This window comes from Chiloscyllium plagiosum, chromosome 26, assembly GCF_004010195.1.
Source record: "Chiloscyllium plagiosum isolate BGI_BamShark_2017 chromosome 26, ASM401019v2, whole genome shotgun sequence".
NCBI classification, from domain to species: domain Eukaryota; kingdom Metazoa; phylum Chordata; class Chondrichthyes; order Orectolobiformes; family Hemiscylliidae; genus Chiloscyllium; species Chiloscyllium plagiosum.
Window position 1 is genome coordinate 28689419 of NC_057735.1, and position 26965 is coordinate 28716383.

At 40.3% G+C, this 26965-nt stretch overlaps 1 protein-coding gene across 2 annotated transcripts in view; it reads left to right on the top strand.

The window, feature by feature from the left end:
* The first annotated feature begins 376 nt into the window (after window positions 1-376).
* The window catches only part of itpr3 (inositol 1,4,5-trisphosphate receptor, type 3), a 274637-nt gene continuing 248048 nt past the window's right edge, over window positions 377-26965 (top strand). For both annotated transcript variants that reach the window (XM_043716798.1, XM_043716799.1), the window contains exons 1-2: window positions 377-899; window positions 16328-16398. In XM_043716798.1, the coding sequence (XP_043572733.1) occupies window positions 811-899; window positions 16328-16398 (160 nt within the window). In that variant the 5' untranslated portion in view covers window positions 377-810. The remainder of the gene's footprint in view (window positions 900-16327; window positions 16399-26965) is intronic.

Sequence of the window (26965 nt, forward strand, 5' to 3'; positions counted from 1 at the left end):
TGATTGTTTATGTTTATCAGTGCCTCGTTGTTAGTTGACGAGGAAAGAAAGTGATTAGATTGCTTGGTTTCCCGTAGTTTGCTGGTTGGTGGATTATAGCCTTTCTTCTGCTCCCCCTTCCCAACCCTTGCTTGGTAGCTCGAGGAACCAGCATTTTCAGGTGGGCGGTTACTTTTGCTTCCTCCAGGTTGACTCCAGTTATGTTCCCAGCCCAGTGAACCTTTAGGGAGGGGGTGGAATGCAGAAGTAAAACTCTCACGGAAGTTTCTGACCCTGCTGAACATTTTATATTGTAGTATATTGACGCCCGAACCAGATTGTGACAATATGCCTTTCGCTTTAAATATCGACTTTTATTGAGACCGTCACTGTTTCTGCCTGTTTTATTATAACCAATGTTTGAACGTGAAACTCTGATACTTATTCTCCTGCTGGTTTCGCACTCGCATACAGGAGTTTTTTTTTTCTTTGTTTGGGGTTACAAAGAGGCGTTCCTAATTGGTGATAAGAAGTTTGCATCAGATACTGTAAAACTTCCTGTGTTATTTTCTCGCCTTTTTCTATTGGACGCAGGTAGTCATATAGCCGAGGGAGCGCTGATGCAAATGTTTGCAGCTCAGTTCTGATCTTTGCCTCTCACGCTGTGTGTTGACAGTGCGGGTGGAGAGGGACCAAGGCGCCGAGAAACACTGAGCTCTTCCACAAGTTGCACTTTCTGCGAAACTTTTGCGACTCGTTAGCAACTCATGAATTCCCCGCGTGGGCCGCTGTAGAGCTTCCAAGCAAAGACAGTCCAGACGGGAGAGCGCAATGTCTGAAATGTCAAGTTTTCTGCATGTTGGGGATATTGTCTCCCTGTACGCGGAAGGCTCGGTGAATGGCTTCATTAGCACCTTGGGGTAAGAGATCATTGAACCTAAAGTACTCACACACACACAAAAAAACTGTACTCTCTCCCCGCTATCTACAACCGTGCACTTTGCAAACCTTCAAGCAGTCCGTGACCAACTGTCAAGTAAATATGTGCAAATTCATCAGATCTCTCGGCAACCAGCTCAGTGACTCTACGAGGTCCTAACTTCCGCCAGGTTCCAGTGAAAGTCCGTGACACTTGAGTTGAAGCGTTGACGCCAGTTTGTTTAAGATGAATGTTTTTAAACTGTAGAAACAGTGTCGCTTTGAATGTATTTCTGTAGTGCAGCTCGGCCTAGCTGCAATGGATGTAACTATCAATTGAGCTGATCTTCAGATTTACTTTGCAACAATGCGATTAGAAATGCAAGGCTGGCTGTCCAGTAATGTAATGTTGTAATATTGCAGATGTTCTTGGTCTTTTTATATAGCATTGTTCCGGGATAAAAGGAAGTTTTATAGAAATCCCTGTTCTCTGAAATCTGTTACCATCTTTACATTTACACTTCCTGCTAACCTGATATATGCTTCACTCTCCTCACTTTCTGACACACATGGCACATTTTGAATACCAATGATTTTTGGAGAATGGGCATAAGCAAGTCCCAGACTTTGGAGCAGTGGTGATTTAAGAACATTCTCTCCAAGAAAAGATTTTGTTTGATCCATGGGGAGACAGCTCCTACCCTACTTCCATCACACTTACCCTCTTGAGTAATAATTTGGACATGCCAGTGTTGGACTGGGGTGTACAAAGTTAAAATTCGCACAACACCAGATTATAGTCCAACAGGTTAAATTGGAAGCACACTAGCTTTCGGAGCAACGCTCCTTCATCAGGTGATTGTGGAGGGCTCGATCGTAACAGAATTTATAGCAAAAATTTGCAGTGTGATGCAACTGAAATTATACATTGAAAAATTGATTGTCTGTTAAGCTTTTCATCTGTTAGAATACAGTGATAGTTTCACTTCTTTCATGTGTAAATCACAAAACCCTTTTTTTATAAAGTTGTATTCTCGGGGTTAGCTGTTAACAATGGTGATAACTAGACAATATGTTGAAGGTGTTGGCCCCCTGTGTTCTCTGTCTATGACCTGATGTTTAGATTGATTCCAATCTAAAAAGTGGGGTGTGTGTGGGTGTCTGTGTGCACGTTTGTGTGTACCTGTGTCCTTGTGTATGTGAGAGTGTGTGTGTGTGTTGGAATATCTGTGTGTGTGTGTGTGTGTGTAGTGCAATGGTGATCACCTGTAATGTGATATGAATCCAAGGTCCCAGTTGAGGCCCTCCCTATAGGTACCAAACTTAGCTATCAGCCTCTGCTCGGCCACTTTTCTCTGCTGCCTGTCCCGAAGTTTATCAATATTTTTAATACGTCCTGTCCTTAAAACCGAATTGTCCTGCATTTGACACAGTGCAAGCTCAAAAAAAAAATCCTGCTTGAAGAACAAAATAGTGGAAATTATAAATGGTCTAATCCACGATAATTAGAGAATTAAAAACTGGGAGATTGGGATGTCCAGATAAAAATCACTATTTCTAGTTTACATAAAAGATCATGATAGCTTGCAGTGGTGCACTACAGATTTAACAAATAGCATAGAATGTATGAAATAAATTGTAAAAAAGCAAGATTTGTATGTATATTTCATGACCTCAGGATGTCTCAAAATGCTTATGTCATCACTTGTAGAAATTGGGAGATCCAGTTTGTGCGTAGCAAGCTCCTGTCAACAGCATTGTGCAAATGACTGGATAACCTGTTTTAGTAGGCTGCCTTAAAGCATAAGCCAAATGCTGATGTTTAATGTGGTTCCTTGTCAAACAGAAGCATTTTAACTTACAAGGTTCCAAAGAAGGGGTTTTTAACAAAAGTGAGAGAACATTGAATTGGAGGTAGCATTTGCATTGCAGTTGAAAATTGTTTGGGAGATAGGAGACCGAGGGAGGAGATAAATACGCACACTCTGTTTGAAAGCCATGACAAAGTGTTTTCTCCAGGCATATATTTTGATCCTATAATTATTCACCATATTTATTCATGATTTGGATGAAGGAAAAGAGATTTGCCTATCCAAGTATGCTGAGTACATTGTTAGTAAAGATAGTAAGTAGCACGTGTGCCCTTTTTTATATTTACTGGTTGCTCTCCTGTGGTAGCACAAACCACAGGAGAGCGGCACGGTGTGGGCAGCACGGTGGTACAGTGGTTAGCACTGCTGCCTCGCAGCGCCAGAGACCCGGGTTCAATTCCCGCCTCAGGCGACTGACTGTGTGGAGTTTGCACGTTCTCCCCGTGTCTGTGTGGGTTTCCTCCGGGTGCTCCGGTTTCCTCCCACAGTCCAAAGATGTGCAGGTCAGGTGAATTGACCATGCTAAATTGCCCATAGTGTTAGGTAAGGGGTAAATGTAGGGGTATGGGTGGGTTACGCTTCGGCGGGTCGGTGTGGACTTGTTGGGCTGAAGGGCCTGTTTCCACACTGTAAGTAATCTAATCAAACTAGAACTCTAGATGCTGCTTGACCACTGGAAGATTTTCAGCATTTTCTGTTTATATTTATGATTTCTAGCATTTGCACTATTTTGCATCTGTGGCACTCTGGAGCGTAGTTATTACCCAAGACATAGCTTCAGAGTCACAGAGGTGTATAGCACAGAAACCAACTTGTCCCTACTGACCATATATGTTAAATTAATCTAGTCCCATTTGCCAGCATTTGGCCCATATCCCTCTAAACTCTTTCTATACATGTACCAATCCAGATGCCTTTTAAATGTTGTTATTGTACCAGCCTTCACCACTTCCTGTGGCAGCTCCTTCCAAATGTTCATCACCCTCTGTGTGAAAACATTACACCTTAGGTCCCTTTTAAATCTTTTCCCTCTCACCTTAAACCTATGCCCTCTATTTTTAATTTAAAGAAAATATTCGTTTGTGGGATGAGAGCATCACTGGCTAGGCTAGCATTTATTGTCAGTTCCAGATGGTAGTTAAGAGTCAGCCACATTGCTGTGGGCCTGGAGTCACATGTAGGACAGGCCAGGTAAGCTGGCAATTTAAAGGACAATAGTGAACCAGCTGGGTTTTTCCTGACAATTGATTCATGATTAGAGTGGTGCTGGAAAAGCACAGCAGTTCAGGCAGCATCCGAGGAGCAGGAAAATCGACGTTGCTGGCAAAAGCCCTTCATCAGGTATGAGGGGCTTCCCAATGAAGGGCTTTTGCCTGAAACGTCGGTCTTCCTGCTCCTCAGCTGCTGCCTGAACTGCTTTTCCAGCTCCACTCTAGTCTAGAATCTGGTTTCCAGCATTTGCAGTTCTTGTTTTTTACTAATTGATTCATGGTCATCATTAGACTCTTAATTCCAGAGTTTTATTGAATTCACATTTCACCATCTGCCATAGTGTGATTCAAACCTCGATCCCCAGAACATTATTGGCATCTCTGGATTATAGCCCAGCAATGGTATTGCTAAGCTGTCGCCATGTTTGACATGGCTTGGATTTTTTTCAAAAAACTTCTGAAGCCTTAACTTAAAGCTACCTCAATCAACAAATTTTCATGACCCTCCTGTTTTATTTACTGAAGTAAGTAGCAGTAGATTGGCATTTGTTAATCCAGAACTCTATACTCTGTTGAGGACAGGCTAAGTTCTTGAGATGAGAAAACCCTCAAAATACTGTCAAGTTACTGAAATATGATGTTTAGAATTACTGTGTTTATAGATAAAATGTACCATGAGTGCCTGATGCTAAACAACGTGAGCCACTGATTATTCTGCAATTTGTTCCAGTTAGCTTGCCTGAACTGACCATACAACTGGAAGTTCTAAACTGCTATGCCATGTGATTTTTATCTGATTATACATTTAAGGACTTTGGGGTCTTTAAGTCCTTACTCATGCAACCAAAGCAACTACAATAAAAAAATTCTGGCCTTACATGAATGATACCATTGTGGAGATATAATGTGTGTTTCATAGCAGGCAATGGCAAACTGTATTCAATTAATTACTCTATCTGACAATATAAGGAAGCTGAATTAATTACATTTACTAATACAATTGGTCATGATTATCCAGTATTCATTAATATTAATATGATTTCCTGGGCATATAGAATCATGGATCAGTTTGAATCTGTGCTATTCAGGAAGGAGAACATAATTAAGAGGAAAAATGAAAGCCCTATTTTGTGGAATAAATGTCTCAATTGTCTGTATTAGTGCATCAACTTGTATCATCATGAACTAAACTGATGAGTCATTGGACATGAATGCAGGCTTCTTTGAAGGACTTATAATTATATTCCAAAGAAAAATTCAGAGGCATATAAAACATTTGTTGCTGAAAAGCGGAACTATGAAATATAAAGCACGCATTTAAACAGTTTTCAAGAAAAGTAACACAGCATTCACAGATTGACAATTGATTTTCTGAAGCAGCAATTTATTTGGGAAAGTTTGTAGATTTTTTGCGCACAGTATTTCTCATCATAATTATCCCTGCTAGAATTTTACAAGTTAAGCTGTCACAGTCAAGTTCACCGACTTATAATTGGTTGAATGTTCCATGAATTTAGCAAAATTATAGGACATGTAAAGTATTCTGCAGTTCTGGGTAGTATCTGTTTATATCATGGTTTAAGGATTTTAATTAAGTATAATTCTTTTTGCTAATGTTAGTTTTTCAGTTCTAAACATGTTGGGAAGTAGGAGCAAGAGTAGACCATTCAGCCCTTTGGGCCTGCTCTGCCATTTTAGAGCATCTACGTTAACACTATCATCTTCTCTTACCCCCATAGTCCCTTGATGGATTTAGTATCTGGAAATCCCTCTAATCTACACAATTCCAAAGGCTCGCCACCCTCTGAGTGAAGACGTTCCAACTCATCTCAGCTATAATAGGGTTTGCCATTTGTTCTGAGACTATGCTCTAAAAATGTAAAATAACATTGTTTTCTATTGATGGCATCGTTGTTAAATGTGATGCAACATCTGATACAAAGTTCTGCAGACTAGGTAAGGCTCACTTTCATTTCTGGCTGCATTGGATTGGACAATACCTGCAAGAGCAGCAAGAATATTATAAACGATGTGTGTACCCTTGGAGGAATGGGATGGGAGAGCAGGTGGAATAGGGGAAGCAGCTAAGACAAAGGCGACTTATTGAGGAAAGGTGAGAGAAAGTGATGGAGGGAATGAAAAGGAGACAAAGGGAGATGGACAGAGGGAGAGAACGCTAGGAAGTTAGAGAAGAAAGAAGGGATGGAAATTCCAGGGTTTTGAGTTCTTACTGTTACTCATTGATTCCTGCTGGAAAGTGCATATGTCTTAACATCGGACCAGAACTAAATTGGCGTGTGAAGAGGAGAATTTTCTAAGCTAATTGGTGACAGACTGGGAGGTAGGAATGCTGGCAAATAGTTGGAGGAGTATGTCAAGAGGTCCTGACATCTGCCTGCTGCCTTGTCATATTGCCAGTTATGGTAAAGTTGGTTGCTCAGTTGCCGACTGGATGGCCACATTCTTACTCTGTAGGCATTTTACTTACAATGGTCTGTTGTTGCATGAGGAGACAGCCAATGAAACCCTGTTGTCTCCCAGTCGGTTTTATAGGGTGGAAGCCTTACTTTGTTGGCACTCCATGTTATACCAAGGTGCCACCCCATCTTCCCACCCTCTAGTGACAATGGCTGCACTGTCAACAATAGTGCCCCCAACTTCACATTAGCTTTTCAAGAGCACCTTACAATTAAGTTGCTCTCTCCCTGGCGTTGAAGATTCAGCGATAGCCATCACTTATAATGGAGCTGCTGGCCTACTATTTGGGCTGGCTGCTCTGAGAGTGGGGGAAAGCTATGTTGCCAATCGTAATTAGTAGCTGCCAGTAGTATGCAACACCAAATCATTCAATTGGCCAAATTTGTTGGTTTCTGATTTAGGCTGTGGTGTCAGGGCTTCACCATCACCCACAAAATTCAAAGAGAAAAACTGCTGATGCTCAGTGTTTGGATTCACACTTGAGAGGATGTTCACTCTGTACTATGACCTAGAATGATTATTTCCCAACAGAGGAAATTAATCATATTGAGTTTCAATGGTCTTATTCATTGTGTGTAAACCCTGACAAAAATGAATTATCTCTCTTTCTGAAGTATTTGCTTGTAAGGTTACAACATAGATATAAGTAGATGACAAGGTACATAACAATTTCTTATTTGCTTTTTGCATTGGCCTGTCTGAATCTGTGTATGTCTAAGTGATCTGTAATATTACAAACAACCTTAAACTTGTTTAATCTTTAAGTCATAATTTTGACAAGATGGAACAAATTAGTTAATAATAATTTATAAGTAGTGAAATGTGCAGTATAAGGTCATTTGAACTTCTCAAAGGGGACTTGGGTAAAATATATAAAAGTGTTAGAATCCACAATTATTTTCAATCTGTGTTTGGAAAATTTTATTACTCGACTTTCATTTTGTCTTCTGATAAAAATGTCTAAATATGGTCAAATGTTGCACTGTGTATTTGATGCAAAGCATATTCATATGGTCATATATTTGTGAATATCCAGCACTCATTCACATTGGAATTTTGTTCCTTCATCTTGTAACCTTTTACTCTGATTGACGATTTAAAAATATTACGATAAATTTGTGTAAACCATGTATTTTGAATTAAATTGACTGAAGATGCTTTCATTTTATGTTTTCAGCATGGAGAGTTTAATGCATGAAGCAATAGCCTCTTTTTGATTTACCTTTAGTAGAGATGAGGTGCTTAAAGAATGTGATGGACAATATTTTTGTACATGACCAAAAATCTGGAGTTCTTCATTTCTTAAAGACTGAGGAATAGAACATGAATATTTCAAGGAGTTAAAGTTGTAGACTTAGAACTGTGAACTCACAACCCAGAGGGACAGGATTATAAAATTTAACTAGCTGCCGGCAAAGTTTTTAATAGGAGTGGTTCTATGCTAAAGAATAGTATTCTTGTATTGGAATTAAGTGAAACTAATTAATACTATTTCATTGAAGAATAGAGCTGAGAGCTGCAAAGGGAATGACACAACTAAGATGACGAGATACCTTGGGGTTTTGGAATCCCAAAGGTGGTGTAAATGTCATCACAGCAAAGGAAAAACTGAAACCAAAACAATTGAAAATTAATTACTCATGAAATAAAAACTTGAAATCAACTCAAGTTTGTTCTACTTGTATTCTGGTTACCCCAGTACAGGATATAACTGTGTCTTAAATGCCCCTGAAAATGGCATCTCTTAATTTTTCTGGCTGGTTACCTCAGACATTTGTTTCTTCTGTTACGTACCCTGAATTTAAATCTAAATCTGAATTGAATGCACAATCAAAACACTCTGGCATTTCTGGAGAGTGCAGTGTGGAGAATAATGAATGATCTTAGGAGAAAAACATTGCCAAGCTTTGCCAAGCTGGTCTGTTAGATTTTGTTCATGTTCCATTTTCACAAATGAAGACTAACTATTGCATAGGATTAATGTAAAACCTCTTTCCTCTTCTATTTGTTAATAATATCTTTTAGTTTTAAAGTACCTAGTTGTCAATCAAAAATCTGTGAACCAGAAAAAGGACTGACCAGTTTATTTACTTTTATTTTGCTGCTCTATATATTCGTTTGATTTCTTAATTATTCTAATAATCTGTGAATGAATTTCATTCAAAGTACCCATTCCTTTCCCACACTTTTCCCTACCCTCTCCAGCCTATACCTGCACTCATCAGCTTGGATGAAAGGAGACATTGCTTTATGTCTTTATTGTTGCAATTTGATGGAGCTACAGTTATGGATTGACATTAAAGCTTTAATGCCATCACTTTTGGCCAGTTGGCTGAGTAGTAAAGTCACTGAAAAAATTCAGAGTGTCACCAGTCACAAAAATATGTACTTATAAGGAAAAATCAACCTGCTTCTAAATTTTCAAATATGAATTTCATTTGTGAGGCTGGCATATTTATAGGATCTGAAAAGAAATGCATTGGAGTTGAAGGAAAAGAGAGTGGAAATATACCAAAGTAGTTTGTTGACCATATGGCATCTGAAATATATCTTTTTTCAAACTGGTTGACTGATTGATTTAAAAATTCTCTGATCAAAGGACATAGGACTTGATTTATAGCAAAGAAATTTTATAAAGCACAATAGCTTGATTCAGAAACTAATTTTAACTTTAAAGGGCCAGTATGGATTTAATTGTGAAGTTCTTCACGGCTAAAGTTTTCTGAGTCTCAACATTTCAATATGTAATTGAAATTGCTCATTAAATTCTATTTCAAAGTAATGGAGTGAAAATAAATTGAATGATTCAGCAAAACTTATGTATTCCATAAATTCTTTGCATTCATAATGGAGGTCAATAACTCATCCATCTTGAGTTGTGATAGTATGTTTGATATTTTACATCAAAACAAGTTAAAGAAAAAACATTGCTCAGAACTTATGTGATACAATATTATGATACAAATATTTTCTTAGGCATTTGATAACAAATGGATCATTGCCTCTGTTAAAATAGTGAACAGTTGAATATCTTTTAGAGCTTTAAGAATTTGCACAATGGATGCACAGCTTGCTTCCCCAGGGTTATACTACATTTCTCTTTGCTGACTTCAAATTCTTCTGAAAATCTTTACTTACCTGAATTTGTACAACTGAATGACATGTTGGATAAGTAAAGATTTAAAGGACATTTGTTAATTTGAGCAACTTGGGTATTGTGGCTCTAGTTGTTCCTCTGCTTTGCTTCCAAGGAAGGAATGGTTTTATGATTCTGTTTCAGCTGTTTTTGGAGTTTTTGTGGTCATATATCCAACTCTGGGCCAGGGCATTGTGCTTAAACCCATAACAGGACTTGATGGCTGTGGAATGTGTTGTACAATGCAGCCAAACAGGTTGACTGTCAATCTGTAAATCTTTTGGATGTCCTGATAAGTGATGTGCAGAACAATTCCTGATCAGCCACGAGTTGCAGTGCAATAACCTCTTCATGTTTAAAGACTCCCTATGCAAGTGTTAATTCTGAGGAACTACCACTCCCACACCAACACAATATTTGTGCTTTATATATCTAAACTGATGTAAAATAATTCCCTTTACAAACATTGGTTACTAAAGTAACTGCATAAAGGCCGCTATCCTGTTAGCAAGTCACCCTTTATTTATATATCCATAGTTCATGTGTTCTGACCAGCCAGGTCAAAGTTAATCCCTAGACTGAGGAGACTTTCTGAATCTCCTGTTTCTTTTATTTAAACCTTTTTTCGCCCAGAAGGTGGTGGAGGTCTTTATTACACTGCCAGGGAGGGTAGATTAGATTACCTACTGTATGGAAACAGGCCCTTCGGCCCAACAAGTCCACACTGACCGTCCGAAGAGCAACCCACCCAGACCCATCCCCTGTATTCACCTCTGACTAATTCACCCAACACTATGGACAATTTTAGGATGGCCAATTCACCTAACCTGCACATCTTTGGACTGTGGTAGGAAATTGGAGCACCCGGAGGAAACACGCAGACATGGGGAGAATGTGCAAACTCCACACAGACAGTCAACCCAAGGTGAGACTTGGACCTGGGTCTCTGGCACTGTGAGGCAGCAGTACTAACCACTGAGCCACCGTGCCACCACAATCTCCTGTTTCATTTTGTCAGACAGGGTGTCATGATTGGCCCAGGTTAACAACCCCAATCAAGGATCTCATTGTCAATGAAATCCTTCTGGTGCTGATTCCAATCACTACAGTTACCATTGCACTAGCTGCAAATTCAAAATGCTGCGTACGTAAACATTTGAAAGTTCATAACAAGGTCTTCAGATATTTCAAGAGATTCTTGTATTTTTCCATTTGTTAACTCTTGCATTATCTGCATTATAATGCACTAATAAAAATATTTACTGCAACAATAATTTGGTTTTCCTTTGGACAGCCAGCACAGCTTGACAGAGGTTATTAAAGGGGGCTGCAGGAAATCATCAGTACTTGAAATTGGAATGTCTGCCAACTGTAAAAACCATGCCACAATATAAATGCATGAGGTAGGATTTGCTGATTTGGTTTGAGGGGCCAAATTCAAAATAGACCCAAATCCCATTGCGTGTTAGGAACCTAACAATGATTTTTTGGAGAATTAGCCCGAGGGTGCAGGAAAGTTCTTGAATCTAGAGGAACAATAGGAGGCCTTGCAGCATTGAAGGAGCAATAGCTTGCCATAACAAGTAAGGGACCAAGACAGGGTGGCTCAAATTAGTGACTCTCTCCCAGCACTTATAACCCTTTTGTGGAGGGTTACCCCTTGACAGGATGGGCCATGACTGGAGTTCTGGGCTTTAGAAGCATCCTGCAGCCCTGTCCCTCCCTGGTTTGCCACCAAAAGTCTCCCTCCAGATATATGCTGTGCTGTTGATATGGTGGAGGACTAACATATTGATAACAAAATTCTAATTGATCCCTGATCAATGGCCTTAATTGGTCCTTTAACCATTTAGCCACGTCCTGCTTGTGGGTCCTGACCTGGCCTCCAGGGAAATGGTTCAAGATGGTGTTTATAAACTGGTATGCTACACTTCACCCTGACCTGTCTTTACTCTTACCCATAGCTGGGTAACATGTCTTGCCCAGAATGTCATGCTGCATTGCAAAAGTACATGACTTTGTATCTGAAATAAAAGTTCTGAAAATGTACTGATCTCCCTGTTAGCGCCACTATTCCAGTGTGTTGGGAGGTAAACAACTTCCTTATTTGAGTCAAATGCTCATCTGATTGACAAGGAGTCAGATGCGCTCCCCAGCCTGTGCTGATGTTAACTAATCTATGTTGACACAACAGTGGGGAATGCAGCACTTACCATGGGAGAGTTGTTTCTGATTGCAATTCAATGACTCTTGTCAGAAAAGTGATGTATGGCTGTTCGGTGAGAACAGGATCAGACTTAACTTTGATGATGCCCCACCCTTTCTGAATAGCCTGTGGACACTCAAAGTCTAGACTTACCACTTGTTGTGTGAACTGCTGGAGATTGGTAGTTCTTTATTACGCATTTCAACCTTATGGCTAAGGAGTAAAAATAAATATTTTTTACAAAATGTTTGCATCTTAGATTAGATTAGATTCCCTACGGTGTGGAAACCGGCCCTTCGGCCCAACCAGTCCACACTGACACTCCGAAGAGTAACCCACCCAGACCCATTTCCCTCTGACTAATTGACCTAACATTATGGGCAATTTAGCATGGCCAATCCACCTGAACTGCACATCTTTGGACTGTGGGAGGAAACCGGAGCACCCGGAGGAAACCCACGCAGACACAGGGAGAATGTGCAAACTCCCACACAGAGAGCTTCTTATGGAACAAATATTTTAGATGTTTGGTTTTCTTCTCTACCTCCAGCTTTTGCTGTTTAACTTTGTAATATTATTAGAAATACAACGGTAGCCAGCTCAGAACTAGCTATAATTATTTATGTATCTACGTGCAAATAAATAGCTTCTTGCTACAAAATGTTATCATCTAATGTTAGTACATTATTAAGAGAGGCACTCCATTTAATTTAACTGCTATGTCTCTTCTCCGTAACATTGTTTTATTAATGTTTAATTCTGCTTGCTTAAAAATGTGAGTTATTGAAGCACCGGAAGCTGGGTGAAGAACTAGCACAAGGCTGATGGACAGTGTTAGGTGTTTGAACTATGAAGAAAGACTGGAATCAACAACTGCTCAATAAAGCAGTGGAGACAAAAATGCATGCCAGCATTTTTCTTGGTTCAGAGTCCTTTATTGATGATTAGGAAGGACTGAGGTTTTATTTTACATGAAAGAAGCCACAAAAACAACTTGATCTTAAAGGTCAAGATGCTTAAAAGTGTATGACTCAATCTTATTAAACCAAATTTTTAATATCTATTTAAGGTTTGAATCAGAATTCGAGACCAGATGATCTCTCTTTGCTTGTGACCTGATTTTGTCTGAGAATTCTTTCTAGCGTTTGTAATTGATGTCCTTGTTAAAGAAGAGGATAATTCAAAAGCTAGAAAAGTCTATTATATCCTGTGAAAAGCTATATACAATTACAAGGTCTGATGACAGTTTATGATATAATATTATGACTTGGAAACTTAGGTTCTAAAGTGGACAGAACCACATGCAGCTTTAAGTTTAAACTATAAATTGAAAATGTGGGAGAAACTCAGCAGGCCTGCCAGAATCGTGTGATGGAGAAAGAGAGTTGATGTCTCAGATCCAATATGATTTTCTTTGAACAGAAGAGGAATCAGACTGGACTCAAAATGTTATCTCTGTTTCTTTCTTCACAGATATCGCCAGACCAGCTGAGTTTATCCAGAATTTTCTATTTTTGCTTTAGATTTCCAGCATACACAGTCTCTTGCTTTTATTTAAAGCTTTATGTATAAAGTTTCTTTCAATATTGTGTCTGTTAAGGAGGACTGTTAGTTTTTAGCATTTAGTTTTCAGTGGAAGCAGGATGTCTGAAAATTTGCATGCATGCATTTAAATGCAGCTTTTAAAAACATTTGAGATGCTTCAGAAATAAAAGTATAGTAGAGAAAAAAATTGATTGTTGCCTAGCGATGACATATCTTAGACAAGGGAGATAGAGAGAAAATGAAAACAAGTTTCTTTTTAGAAAAAAATCTAGAAAGGTAGTGAGTATGCAAGATTCTTTCAAAGACAAGCAGGTCACTCAGAGAGAAAAGGCCTGTAAGAGAGCAGTGCAGTTTAGCAGTCTCCTAAACACTCAGGGCAGAAGAAAAATTCTGAGTGGTTTAAAGTCTTTAAGGGAAAAAAAAAGTCCTAGAAATAAAATTATAAGGTGTCAGAGAGGAAGTCATCCTACAAGGCTGGTAAATTCATGAGTTTAAAGAACACTTACTAATGAGTAATTAAACAATGTAAACAATTTAAGGGTCTCATGAAGAGATCGTTAAGTTAGAAATACTGCATCAAAATGAATGCAGATGTATGGCAGAAAGAAACCAAGTACAGCACTTGCACTGAGCAAAGAACCGTAAAGTGTCAACAGAGTGACCCTACACTGATGTTTGAGTTTCTGTAGATTGTTGTTGTGGGTAAAAAGATTGCACATTTATTTTTGATATTTGTAATAATACAATTTCAACTAGCTCTTATATATTGTAACTTTTTTTTTCCTTTCGATGTAATAAACTTTGATCTTTTGTTTGAAGTGCATTGTCAACCTCTTGTGAATATGTTCACTAACTGACAATCACAGTAACCAAATTGCAAAAAATAAATGTACAGTCTGTAGAGCAAAGTTTCACTCTGGGATATGACATTACCATTATTACCATAGTAACAGGCAACCATACAGAGAAAAACTGCAATATTAAACAATATTTGATCTCAGTTTATATGAAGAACAACTGTGCAGGGTTTCAGATTATAGGGAATCAAGTATTTTCATATTTTATGCCTAAAGCTTTTTGGCTATATCCTACAATTAACATATCCATGGAATCAAACTAATAGCTGTTTATTATTGTTGTGATTGTTTGAAAAATATTGCTATGATTGTTGAATACATTGAAAATAAATACAGTAATTGTGTATTCTGACACACACATGTTTACCCATCATTCATATGCTCAATGACCTTCATTAGCCTGCAGTACACCAAAGCCTTAATTTTAAAATTTTCATTCTTGTGTTTAAATCTCTGTACGGTCTTGCCATTCCTATCTTTAATCTGCCAGAACTCTGCACTCATCTAACTGTGACTTCCTGTGCACCTTCTACTCTCTTTGCCTCATCATTGATGATGGTGTCTTCAGTCATGAAGAATGTTCTTCTTAAATGTTTCCATTTTTCATTCATTCCATTCCAAATCTTTCTTTGGTTCTGTGTCAATTTTTGTCTGATGCTTATCTGAAGGGATTTAAGGTTTCACTACATTAAATAGGTGTTGTTGCCTATTATCCATCTCATCTGATTGCAGGGATTGCAATTCGATCATTCCAATATCTACTTCAGACTCACAATAGTTGGTTGTTGTGCTGCCGTCATTGATCTTTCCAGCTTTATAATCACGTATAAATGAAAAGATTTTGTAATGGAATTTTAAAAGTGACTCAAAGCAAAGTATCGTGTTTTTTTTAGATTAGATTATTACAGTGTAGAAACAGGCCTTGTGGCCCAACAAGTCCACACCGACCCGCTGAAGTGTAACCCACCCAGACCCATTCCCCTTCATTTACCCCTTCACCTACGGGCAATTTAGCATGGCCAATTCACCTAACCTGCACATTTTTGGACTGTGGGAGGAAACTGGATCCTACATTTACCCCTTCACCTAACACTACGGGCAATTTAGCTTGGCTAATTCACCTAACCTGCACATTTTTGGACTGTGGGAGGAAACTGGAGTACCCAGAGGAAACCCACGCAGACACGGGGAGAATGTGACAGCTTGACATCAACAACTTCCAGAGTGGACATGTTTACTTGCATATAATTTGGATTGCCCAAAAGAGTATGCTGTACAACTGTAATCCATGAAACATCTTTGTTTAGTCATGGCTATATTTGAAATAATTGAAAACGAGCCCATTTACTTGGTACAAAGTTGAGAAGGTGACTAACTATGCAACATAGGCTATTCTAATTAATTATCAACAAATGTGATAATATCCAACATAACTGAGTAACCTGGATCTTACTATTTCTGTGATTTTTTGAGATTTTAATCAGTGTGGTCTTCCAATGGAAACTGCCACCTTTTGAACATGAGTCTCCATGTTGGTTAGTCCAGCAACAACATCTTTATTCACATAGCGCTCTTAACACAGTAAAACAACTCAGCGTTCTGGTGGGCAGTTCTATGAGGGAAATGTTGGGCTTCCATTTTGGTAGCTTCCATTTTGGTATTTTTAGTTGGAATGTTAGAAAATTCAATCCAAAAGATTTGGACGGTGCTGCTCGAATGTATCTCTTCCAATTTTGATATAAACTTCATCGAAATGTCAATGTAGTCGTTGATTTAATTAAATGAAGTCCAATAATTTTAATGAAAGTTCTGATGGTGCAATTATATTGCTATTCCATTGGGTGTTTAATCATTTTATCTTGCAAAGTATTTTTAAAATTACTATCCGATGATTTAACTTCATTTACATGCTGTCAGGTTTGGGCAATCCTCACCATCTTGATTGTATCTGTTCCTTGTTAAATTGTGACCTGTTAAATTGTTTGCCTCAGTTATTCTTTATCTAAATACACTTGGCTTCAGAATGACAAAGGATCTAAATTACAACCTTAATTAATTTTTCAGCTAGATCATACCGAACAGAAACTGATGTCCTTACATTTTAAAAATATTTATTGTTTTTGCAGATTGGTGGATGACAGATGTGTGGTTGAGCCAGGGGCTGGAGATCTGGAAAATCCTCCCAAAAAATTTAGAGGTAAATTTAGTTTTATCACATAACATTGCATGAAATGTAAAGATTGTGGATAATGTGTTGATAAGCAGGCCTGTTACCATATTATAGGGAATCTAATCTAATCTAATTAGTAGACAGGGTTTACTAATTTCTCTCTTTGGTTAAGCTACATTAGAGATACATTGATCTTAATCCTCTTGGACTTTGGGCCTTGTGGCTCAATGATGGGCGATGTTCCTTTAATAATGAACAAGTTGATGATCAGTCTCGTAGATGTTATCTTCTGCATGGATCAAGTCATGCACACAACATATAGACCATCAGCCTGAACAATGACATAATTCAGGGGATGCCAATACTTTAATCTCAAATGTCTCCATGTGAGTTCCTATTTGTCCTGCTCGTAGAAGAGGGTGCTTGTTCTAATGAGGCCTTCTGAATCAATATTGTCAGCGGCAGGATGCCATACACATCTGCCATTGGCCTTCCAGATGGCAGAGATCACAGGTTTCAAAGACGCTATTAAAGGAGCCTGGGTGAGTTAGCATAGTGCGTCTTGTAGATGGTACACTGCTGCCACTGAGTGTTAGTGGTGGAGTGAATGAAGGTTGAAGGTGGTGGATTGGGTACCAACCAGTTGCACTGTTTTTGTCCTGGCTTGTTCTGAGCTTCTGGAGAGGGTCATTGTAACAATAGCCATCCAAACAATTGGAGAATATTCCATGACACTTCTGAGGTGGGCCTTGTAGGTGGTAGACAGCTTTGGGGTTTCAGGACATAAGTTACTTGCCATAAAATTTCTAGCTTCCAACCTGATGTTGTAGCTTCATATAACACAAGAGTAGGATTATGAAAAGTATTTAAGCAGATGCTATTAATGGGTAAGATTTAAATTATATCTGCAAATGCTGTGCTTTAGCATGAGCTAACTGCTGTTTGCTTTACATCATTCATGTTCAGCATTCAGGGTCACTTTGGGATAGCAAGGTTCAACTTGCTCTTTGTATTCAATGCTACTGTCCAATTTAATGACTTTGATAAGTTAGCTTAGCTTATACTTGTTGTAAAAGCGAGCAACTTTCAATCTTATCCACTTCGTATACTGACCTTCCCATTTTCTGCAGGCAGTAGTGATTGTGAGTATTGTCTCTTCTTGTCTGCCCTTTTCTTGTTCTTGTCAAACTAACTTTTCAAATGGAATTCCACTGTTATAGTATAAGGATCCTGTTCTCAGAGAATTAACCTGTTGTTTAACAGTGAGATACGTGATAAATGTGCTTTGGCCAAGTTAACTACTTAGCTGTTGTTACACTGCATTGCTGGTTCTTAAACTTTTATAATAGCCTAAGCATTGTGAGACCAAATGTAAACTGAAGGAATGTTTCACCAAGCATCTCAGCCTGGCCCAGAGAAGCTGACCTGACCTCCCAGTCACTGCCCATTTTAATTCCCTTTCCCACTCTCTTTCTGACATGAGCATCCTTGGCCTCCTCCATTGGCACAGCAAATCAAACTCCAAATTGGAGGAACAACACCTCATCATCCGCCTGGGCGGCCTACAGCCTGGAGGACTCAACATTGAGTTCTCCCAATTTCAGATACCATCCCTTCCCATCCCCCGACTCCCTTCTCAGCCCCTTCTTTCCATTCCTCTCATTGACCCTTCCTTCTAACCACCAACCAGATTCATTCCTCCATCGACCACCAGGTTGTACCCTCGACCTCTGTTCCCCCATCCCCACTTCACCACCCTACCCCTCCCCATCCCCTTTATCTGCAGCTCCCCTTACACCCACACCCACTCCTGAAGAAGGGTTACACTCCAAGCATTGACTACTCCACCTCCTGATGCTGCCTGGCTTGCTATGTTCTTCCAGCCTTCTGCCTCTCTACCTAAGCATTGTGAAGCTTTCTAAAATCTTTTGGCATTGATTTAAAATTTCAGTCCTAAACCAAGACACCCAATCTTCTGCTACACCCCAACCACCATCAATTTTACCCTTTGAACAACCAAAGTGATCACGAGTTCCTTTGAGTTGTGGCATTCAATCAAGACACATGTCAGGGCCTAATTTTGACATTAAAGAAAAGGAAGAAAAAGCTTTCATCTCCACACATTTCATGTTCTCAGAATGTGCCAAAGGTCTTTAAAACCAATGAAGATCTTTGTATGAGTTAGTACTAATGTAAGTAGTTAATGAAAACCATATAGCCAGCTAGATGTTAAAAAATTCCTTTTCTTTCAGCCAGCAATCATGAAAAGGAGACTGTAGACTAGAAAATAAGTCCCTGTGACACATTCTACTAATTATTATTTACCAAGATAGCATAATCAATTGACCACATCATTTTATAGGTAAAAGTGAGGACTGCAGATGCTGGAAACCAGAGTCTAGATTGGCGTGGTGCTGGAAAAGCACAGCAGGTCAGGCAGCATCCAAGGAGCAGGAAAATTAACGTTTCGGGCAAAAGCCCTTCAACAGGAGTGGAGGCAGGGAGTCTCATTTTATGGCTCCTTGACCAATCTGAATCCAGTATTAATACTTTTGCTTCTCCAAGAATTCAGTAAAGACAATTTTTTAGGCTAGCTTCCTTGTTGTTTAATTCTATTCTACTCTCATCCACACTTCGATTTTCAATTTAATAGTAACATTTAGAAAAATACTATACAAATTTTGTGGCACTTAATTTGTTCACTAATTTTATTCATGCACAGTATTTATCACAATCTCTCTGTTATTGCAGCATCTCATAATCAAGTTCTTGTATCCTGTTTAAGGCAAGATTTTTAAACAAAATTGCCACAGAACTTTGTTTGCAGTCATTCAAAAACTGACATCTTTTACATTAATACCAATACATAAATAGTGAATTTCCTGTCGTATTACCCACAGTGAGTCAGAGGATATGGAAAATCATAACCGATAGCTTGCCTTGGTGCGGAGGTTAGTTGGTGTGGAAGGGAGGTAGGAGGATGCCTAAAAACAAGGGAAAAGTAATTGTGCCACCCTGTATATATTTTCCATAATGACAAGCAGCTTGTGTAATTTTCTCCATGGGATTTAGTGGGGAGAGTTTAGTGGTTGCATACTATCTTTAGGAAGCCAAAAAAGTCTTTGCAGCAATTGGTTTGTTGTTAAATCAGTAGAGTTCTGGCATTAACTATTTAGAAGCTGGTGATAATCAAGACAAATTTATGGTACTCAGGTTTTGCTTTGCTATGCAACATCTCAGGATGATTTGCACTGTACTTTAATGTTTGTGCGAAGCAAGTTCAGCTTCGTGACAATGATAAACTAATTATAAATCTGTGGTCAAGGTCTGGCCTGGCTCTGGAGTGAGATTCCCTTGAGGTTGCTCTCACCTGCTGCTTTAGCTTGATATCCAAGCAGCACAATTCTAGTGCGAAACAAAATCTAATTTGCACTGTGATCAGAGAGCATCTGATTTCAATTCTGTTTTCTGTTTCAGCGGGCAGACATTCTCACCTGCCTGCTGAACAATGTTGAAATTTCAAACTTTACGCTGCCACATACATGTCAAGCTAAACAGGTTAGTTAAAGTGCCAACTAGGAATCACAAAGTATACGCAGGTTCCATCTGACCAGACTGAATCTGCTGCTCTCATGCTGCGAATCTGTTTGTATAACCAGAGGGACGTAAGGAGAGAATTCGGGCGTGGTCATAAATATTTGTAAGATAGTGAATCATGCAGTTCCTGACAGGAATGTTAATGAATAGCAAGACACCAAGCAGCAGTAAGAACATGGAGATCACATCCATCAAGAGTGGCTCCATATTGGGAATGAAGAATGAATAAAACAATGAAACATGTGAAAAAAAAAGAGAAGGAAGCAAAGTCTAATACTGAGAAAAGTGGAAGACACTGAAGGACGATGGTCATTTTTTATTAGTAAAGCATAAAATATTAACTTTTGTTTTCTGAACTATTCAGTTCTTCTATAATTAAAAATTGCCCTCACAGATGGCAATTTGATTTAGCATGCCAATTTTAACATTTACAATTGTACTCCAATTTCCTTAACTTTTGTTTCTACTGCTTTATATTTGAACTTTTCAAATACATTTCTAATTTATTTTCAAATGCTGCTGTCATACCACACAACAAAAGTCAGTACTCTATGTTCTAATCACCATCTGAACAAAGAGATATATTTATAGTTTTGCTTTAGTTTCTTCAATGACTAGTTTATGGCTCCATTGGTATTGAATGGGCAGGCAGCAGACATCACTCAGTACTGTCTTAAAATCTTTTATAATTTTGCAAGTGCCAAAGATTCCTATTCATCTTTGTTCATGTGAAAGAAAACAGCTCGTCAAGTCTTTCTTCAAATTTGCAAGTCTGTAATGCTTGGGCATGTTTTAGCTGACTATTTTTAAGTGATAAAATTCATTTGTAGGGTGGAGCAAGAAATATCATTACTGGTGAAAGGAGTTAGGAGGTATGCTGAGTTCAAGTGTCCAATTGTATTAATGTGTTGGTTGATGACTAATAAATGAGAATGACATGTCATGTGTGCTGTGCCTAAAGGCTGGCCCTTGACTCATCGTCTGCTGATGCTTCATCCTGAGCTGGCTTCCTGGCAGTGGTGCTTTGTCATCAGCTTCCAATTTCAGAAGGAAGGGCAATGAGGCAAGTCCTAAGTCTATCTCAGATGGAATGAGGATTTGAACTTACATTGTTTGCACTATTTGGAACTAAATGCTGGTATATCTCGTCAACTGAACTAAACAGCTCCATGCACCCCCAGAAAAAGAGGGCAAAGTGGTATACGGAGGTGGCAGTGTTCATGGGCAAAGTTTCAGAGCTTACGGCCTAGATATTTCTGCAATATTGCATTCTAAACCAGTAAGTGCCAGTAATTAGCAACACTGGTGCAATGGACTCAATGTCAAGCCGCTAAACACGTTTTCAAAAAGACCTTTATTAGAACCAGGAAACGGTTTGCTCATTCAAGTGCAAATAACAATGGATTATATGTCATTGCTCATAAACCTTGACAGTTTGTGAAAAGGTGCATTGCAATCTAATGGTTAAAAATGATTGTGCATTCACAGTAATCTTTGGTTCTATGATATTAGAAGAAAGAACTAACCCGTGTGTTGACCAGTTTTCTATCATTATCTTCATTCCAGATTGTGGCTTTTTTTTTAGTGTCTGTCTACTCCCTTGCCTGAATTTTATTTTAAATTTCCTAATGCTGCATGGACATTGCTGGCAAGTCAGCATTTTAATATTGCTTTAAATCAGTCTGTTCAGACATGACCACATTGTTGGAACAGTGGGATTTAAACACTGGCCTAGAGTTCGGGAAATTGGCACTGTGCCACAAGATGAAAGTGAGTACTGCAAATGCTGGAGATTAGAATCAAGAGCATGGTACTGGAAAAGTACAGCAGGTCAGGCAGCATCCGAGGATCAGGAAAATCGATGTTTCAGGCAAAGGCCCTTCATCAGGAATGAGGCTGGGGACCTTGGGGGTGGAGAGATAAATGGGAGGGGGTGGGGCTGTGGGGAAGGTAGCTGAGAGTGCAATTGGTGGATGGAGGTGGGGGGTTAAAGGTGATAGGTCGGAGGGGAGGGTGGGGTGGATAGTTGGGAAGGAAGATTGACAGATGGGACGGGTCATGAGGATGGTGCTAAGCTGGAAGGTTGAAACTGGGGTAAGGTGGGGGGAGGGGAAATTAGGAAATTGGTGAAATCCACGTTGATGCCCTGGGGTTGGAGGGTCCTGAACTTCCTCCAGGTGTTGGGTGGTAATGGAGTGGTGATGGAGGAGGCCCAGAACCTGCATATCCTTGGCAGAGTGGGATGGGGAGTTACAATGTTAGGCCATGGGGCGGTGGGGTCGATTGATGCAAGTGTCCCGGAGATGTTCTCTGAAGCGCTCTGCGAGTAGGTGTCCTGTCTCCCCAGTGTAGTGGAGACCTCATCGAGAGCAACGGATACAATAAATGACACGTGTGGAAGTGCAGATGCAACTTTGATGGATGTGGAAGGCTCCTTTGGGGCCTTGGACGTAGGTGAGGGGGGAGGTGTGGGCGCAGGTTTTGTAATTCCTGCGGTGACAGGGGAAGATGCCGGGAGGGGAGGGTGGGTTGTTAGGAAGCGTGGACCTGACATGTAGTCGCAGAGGGAACAGTTTTTATGGTAATCAGATAAGAGTGGGGAGGGAAATATATCTCTGGTGGTGGGGTCCGTTTGTAGTGGCAGAAATGGCAGAGGATGATGCGATGTATATGGAGGTTGGTGGGTGGAAGATGAGGACCAGGGGGTTGTGGTTGGAGGGGTGGGATTTGAGGGTGGAGGTGTGGAATATGGATGAGATGCATTGGAGGGCATCATCAACCACGTGGGAGGAGAAATTGCAGTCTTCAAAGAGGGAGGCCATCTGGTATGTTCCCGATGCAGGCTCGTCTACATTGGGAAGACAGGACGCCTACTCGCAGAGCGCTTCAGGGAGCATCTCCAGGCCACCTGCACCAACAAACCCCATGGCCCCGTGGCTGAACACTTCAACTACCCCCTTCCACTCTGCCCAGGAAATGCAGGTCTTGGGGCCTCCTCCATCACTACTCCCTTATCACCTGACGCCTAGAGGAAGAACACCTCATCTTCTGCCTCAGGACCCTTCACTCCTGGGGCATTGATGTGCATTTCACCAATTGCCTCATTTCCCCTCCCCCCACCTTACCCCAGGTCCAACCTTCCAGCTCAGCACCATCCTCGTGACCCGTCCCACCTGTCCATTTTCCTTCCGCTCCACCCTCTCCTTTACCCCCACCTCCATCCACCTATTGCACTCTCAGCTACCTTCCCAGCAGCCCCACCCCCTCCCATTTATCTCTCCACCCCCGAGGCTCCCAGCCTCATTCCTGATGAGGGGCTTTTGCCCGAAACGTCGATTTTCCTGATCCTTGGATGCTGCCTGACTTGCTGTGCTTTTCCAGCACCCCACTCTTGACTGGGCCACAAGACCCCAGGCCAACATTTATTGCCCACCACCATTTGCCCTGAAGAATATGGTGCTGATCTGCCTTTCTGAACCACGATAGCCAACTTTAATATAGATGACTGGTAATTAAGCGTAACCTCGTTAATGTGTTCGGTTTGACCTATTGACTGTCTGAGCCATGCAAGATAGCTCTGGAAGAAGCAGATTCCCCCTGACCTTCCAGTCAGCAGTGAGGCCACCACCTCTGCATTCAATCCTGACCTACATTTCTGAACAGTGAACCCTTTCTTTACTCGGACGACAAAGGCTGAACATGTCATCTCATTTTATTTGAACTCTCCAGATTCTTTAAAGATTCTGGCTTGCTGCCTACTTAATCATCTTAATAAGTGAAACAGAAATAATATAACTTGGGTCACTTTTTGCAACCATTTCAACATGCTAATACTATGTAAATATCCCACCACTTCAACTGAAATGCAGTTTCAACAACTAAAATATCATGTTTCGTGAAGTAGAATTTCAAAACATAAGTGCTGTTGTTCAAACTTATTTTAAATCTCGTTCGTTGTTATGAGGTGAGCGTGGTTGAGGGAGCACAGTGTTTCTTAGCAACCCACACATAGCCTCAGCCCTACCTGAGGGCGGGTTTGGGGTGGGCAGGCTCCTCCAAACTGAGGGGGAATGGTAAGAGGTAGCCTCTGATCTCGGGGGTGGGGGTGAATTTGGGGGGACTGAAGGGAGGGATCCAGTCAGAGGGAGGGTTCCATCGGATGGGAAGGGTCAGGGATGGAGCCACCAGTCTGAGGGGGAGGTTCATACTGAGGGCACGAGGGATTGGCTCCAATCTGAGGGGACACAGTTGATTGGTTGAAGGCCCCTTTCAGATTCTTACATGGAAAGGGGATGAGCATAAATCACAGGCAGTGACAACACTACCCACCCCGTTGTGGCCATACAATGTTTGCCATTAGTAGAGGAACAGACTGCTCTTTTTCATGTACTTTCCGGCTACCACTCACTATCAACTCAGGGAGGGTGATGGCCTAGTGGTATTATTGCTAGACCATTGATCCAAAGACCTAGATAATGTCCTGAGGACCCAGGAAGGAATCCTGCCACAGCAGATGGTGGAATTAGAATTCAATAAAAATCTGAAATTAAGAGCGTAAGGGTGACAGTGATGACAATTTTTGGAAAACCCATTGGTTCACTAGTGTCCTTTAAGGAAGGAAACTGACAGACCCCATAGCAATGTGGTTGACTCTTGAGATGCCTTCTGGGCAGTTAGGGATTGGTCAGCGATATCCTCAATCCATGAATGAATAATAACCCTGAGACAGTTGCTGTAGATCTGTGGTGATGCAAATTTTATGATTGTGCTAGTTAGTAGATTTCAGGATATTGAGCCTCAGACTGTGAGACAGTAGCACAAAACTAGGACTGGAATAGGAAATTTTATTATTAGATCATCGCAGTAAAATATTTTTCTAAATTTAGTCATAGGCCATGAGTAGAAGTAACTTTCTGGCTCTCTGTGCTAGATGATTTGGATAAGAAAAAGAAGGAAGCATTTATAAGGTATAGACAGGATAGATTGAGTGAATCCTTTAGAAGAGTATAAAGACAGTAGGAGTATACTTAAGTGGAAAATCAGGAGGGCAAAAAGGGGACATGAGATAAATTTGGCAAATAGAGTTAAGGAGAATCCATAGGGTTTTTACAAATACATTACGGTCAAAAGGGTAACCAGGGAGTGAATAGGGCCCCTCAAAGATCAGTAAGGTGGCCTTTGTGTGAAGCTGCAGGAGAGGGGGGAGATACTAAATGAGTTTTTGCATCGGTGTTTACTATGGAAAAGGACGTGGCAGATATAGAATGTAGGGAAATAGATGGTGATGTCTTGAAAAATGTTCATATTGCAGAAGAGGAAATGCTGGATGTCTTGAAATGCATAAAAGTGGATAAATCCCCAGGATCTGATCAGGTGTACCCGAGAACTCTGTAGGAAGCTAGGGAAGTGTTTGCTGGGCCTCTTGCTGAGATATTTATATCATCGATAGTCACAGGTGAGGTGCCGGAAGACTGGAGGTTGGCAAACGTGGTGCTACTATTTAAGAAAGGTAGTAAGGGCAAGCCAGGGAACGGTGACCCTGATGTCAATGGTGGGCAAGTTGTTGGAGGGAATCCTGAGGGACAGGCAAGGCAAGGACTGATTAGAGATAGTCAACACGGCTTTGTGCATGGGAAATCATGTCTCACAAACTTGATTAAGTTTTTTGAAGAAGCAACAAAGAGGATTGATGAGGGCAGAGCGAGAGATGTGATCTATATGGACTTCAGTAAGATTAGATTTCATGGAATACAGGGAGAACTAGCCATTTGGATACAGAACTGATTCAAAGGTAGAAAACAGAGGGTGGTGGTGGAGGTTTGTTTTTCAGACTGGAAGCCTGTGAACAATGGAGTGCCACAAGGATCGGTGCTAGGCCCACTACTTTTTGTCATTTATGTAAATGATTTGGATATGAGCATAAGAGGTATAGTTAGTAAGTTTGTAGATGACACCAAAATTGAAGATGTAGTGGATAGCAAAGAAGGTTACCTCAGATTACAACAGGATCTGGACCAGATGGGCCAATGGGCTGAGAAGTGGCAGATGGAGTTTAATTTAGATAAATGTGAGATGCTGCATTTTGGGAAAGCAAGTCTTAGCAGTATGTATACACTTAATGGTAATGTCCTAGGGAATGTTGCTGAACAAAAAGACCTTGGAGTGCAGGTTCATAGCTTCTTGAAAGTGGAGTTGCAGGTAGATAGGAGGTGTTTGGTATCCTTTCCTTTATTGAACAGAGGATTGAGTACAGGAGTTGGGAGGTCATGTTGCAGCTATACAGGACATTATTTAGGCCACTGTTGGAATATTGCATGCAGTTCTGGTCTCCTTCCTATTGGAAGGATGTTATGAAACTTGAAAGGGTTCAGAAAAAATGTACAAGGATTTTGCCAGGGTTGGAGGATTTGAGCTATAGGGCGAGATTGAATACATGCTGTGGGTGGTGCGTATGTGGAATGTGCTGGCAGAGGAAGTGGTGGAGGCTCGTACAATTGCACCATTAAAAAGGCATTTGGATGGATTTTTGAATAGGAATGGTTTAGTGGGAGGGCTTTTGCTTGAAACATCGATTTTCCTGCTCCTTGGATGCTGCCTGACCTGCTGTGCTTTTCCAGCACCACTCTGATCTAAACTCTGGTTTCCAGCATCTGTAGTCTTCACTTTTGCTTAGTTTTGAGGGATATGGGCCAGGTGCTGGCAGGTGGGACTAGATTGGATTGGACTATCTGATCAGCATGGATGAGTTGGACCGAAGGGTCTATTTCCGTGCTGAACATCTCTAAGACTCTATGACCTTCTGGTACTTGATGCTGTTATTAAACAGTAACAGGAGAATGTTCAAATTTGGTTGCTAATGTTTTTATTTTCCAATGAATACTTAACTCGGTAGCTTATTGACATTACAGCCTGTTCATTGTGCATCTTACAGGGTGCTATATTTGAAAATTGTGAACAGTTCAGCATCAGTTTCTCTTGGCAATTTAAATGGCAGATG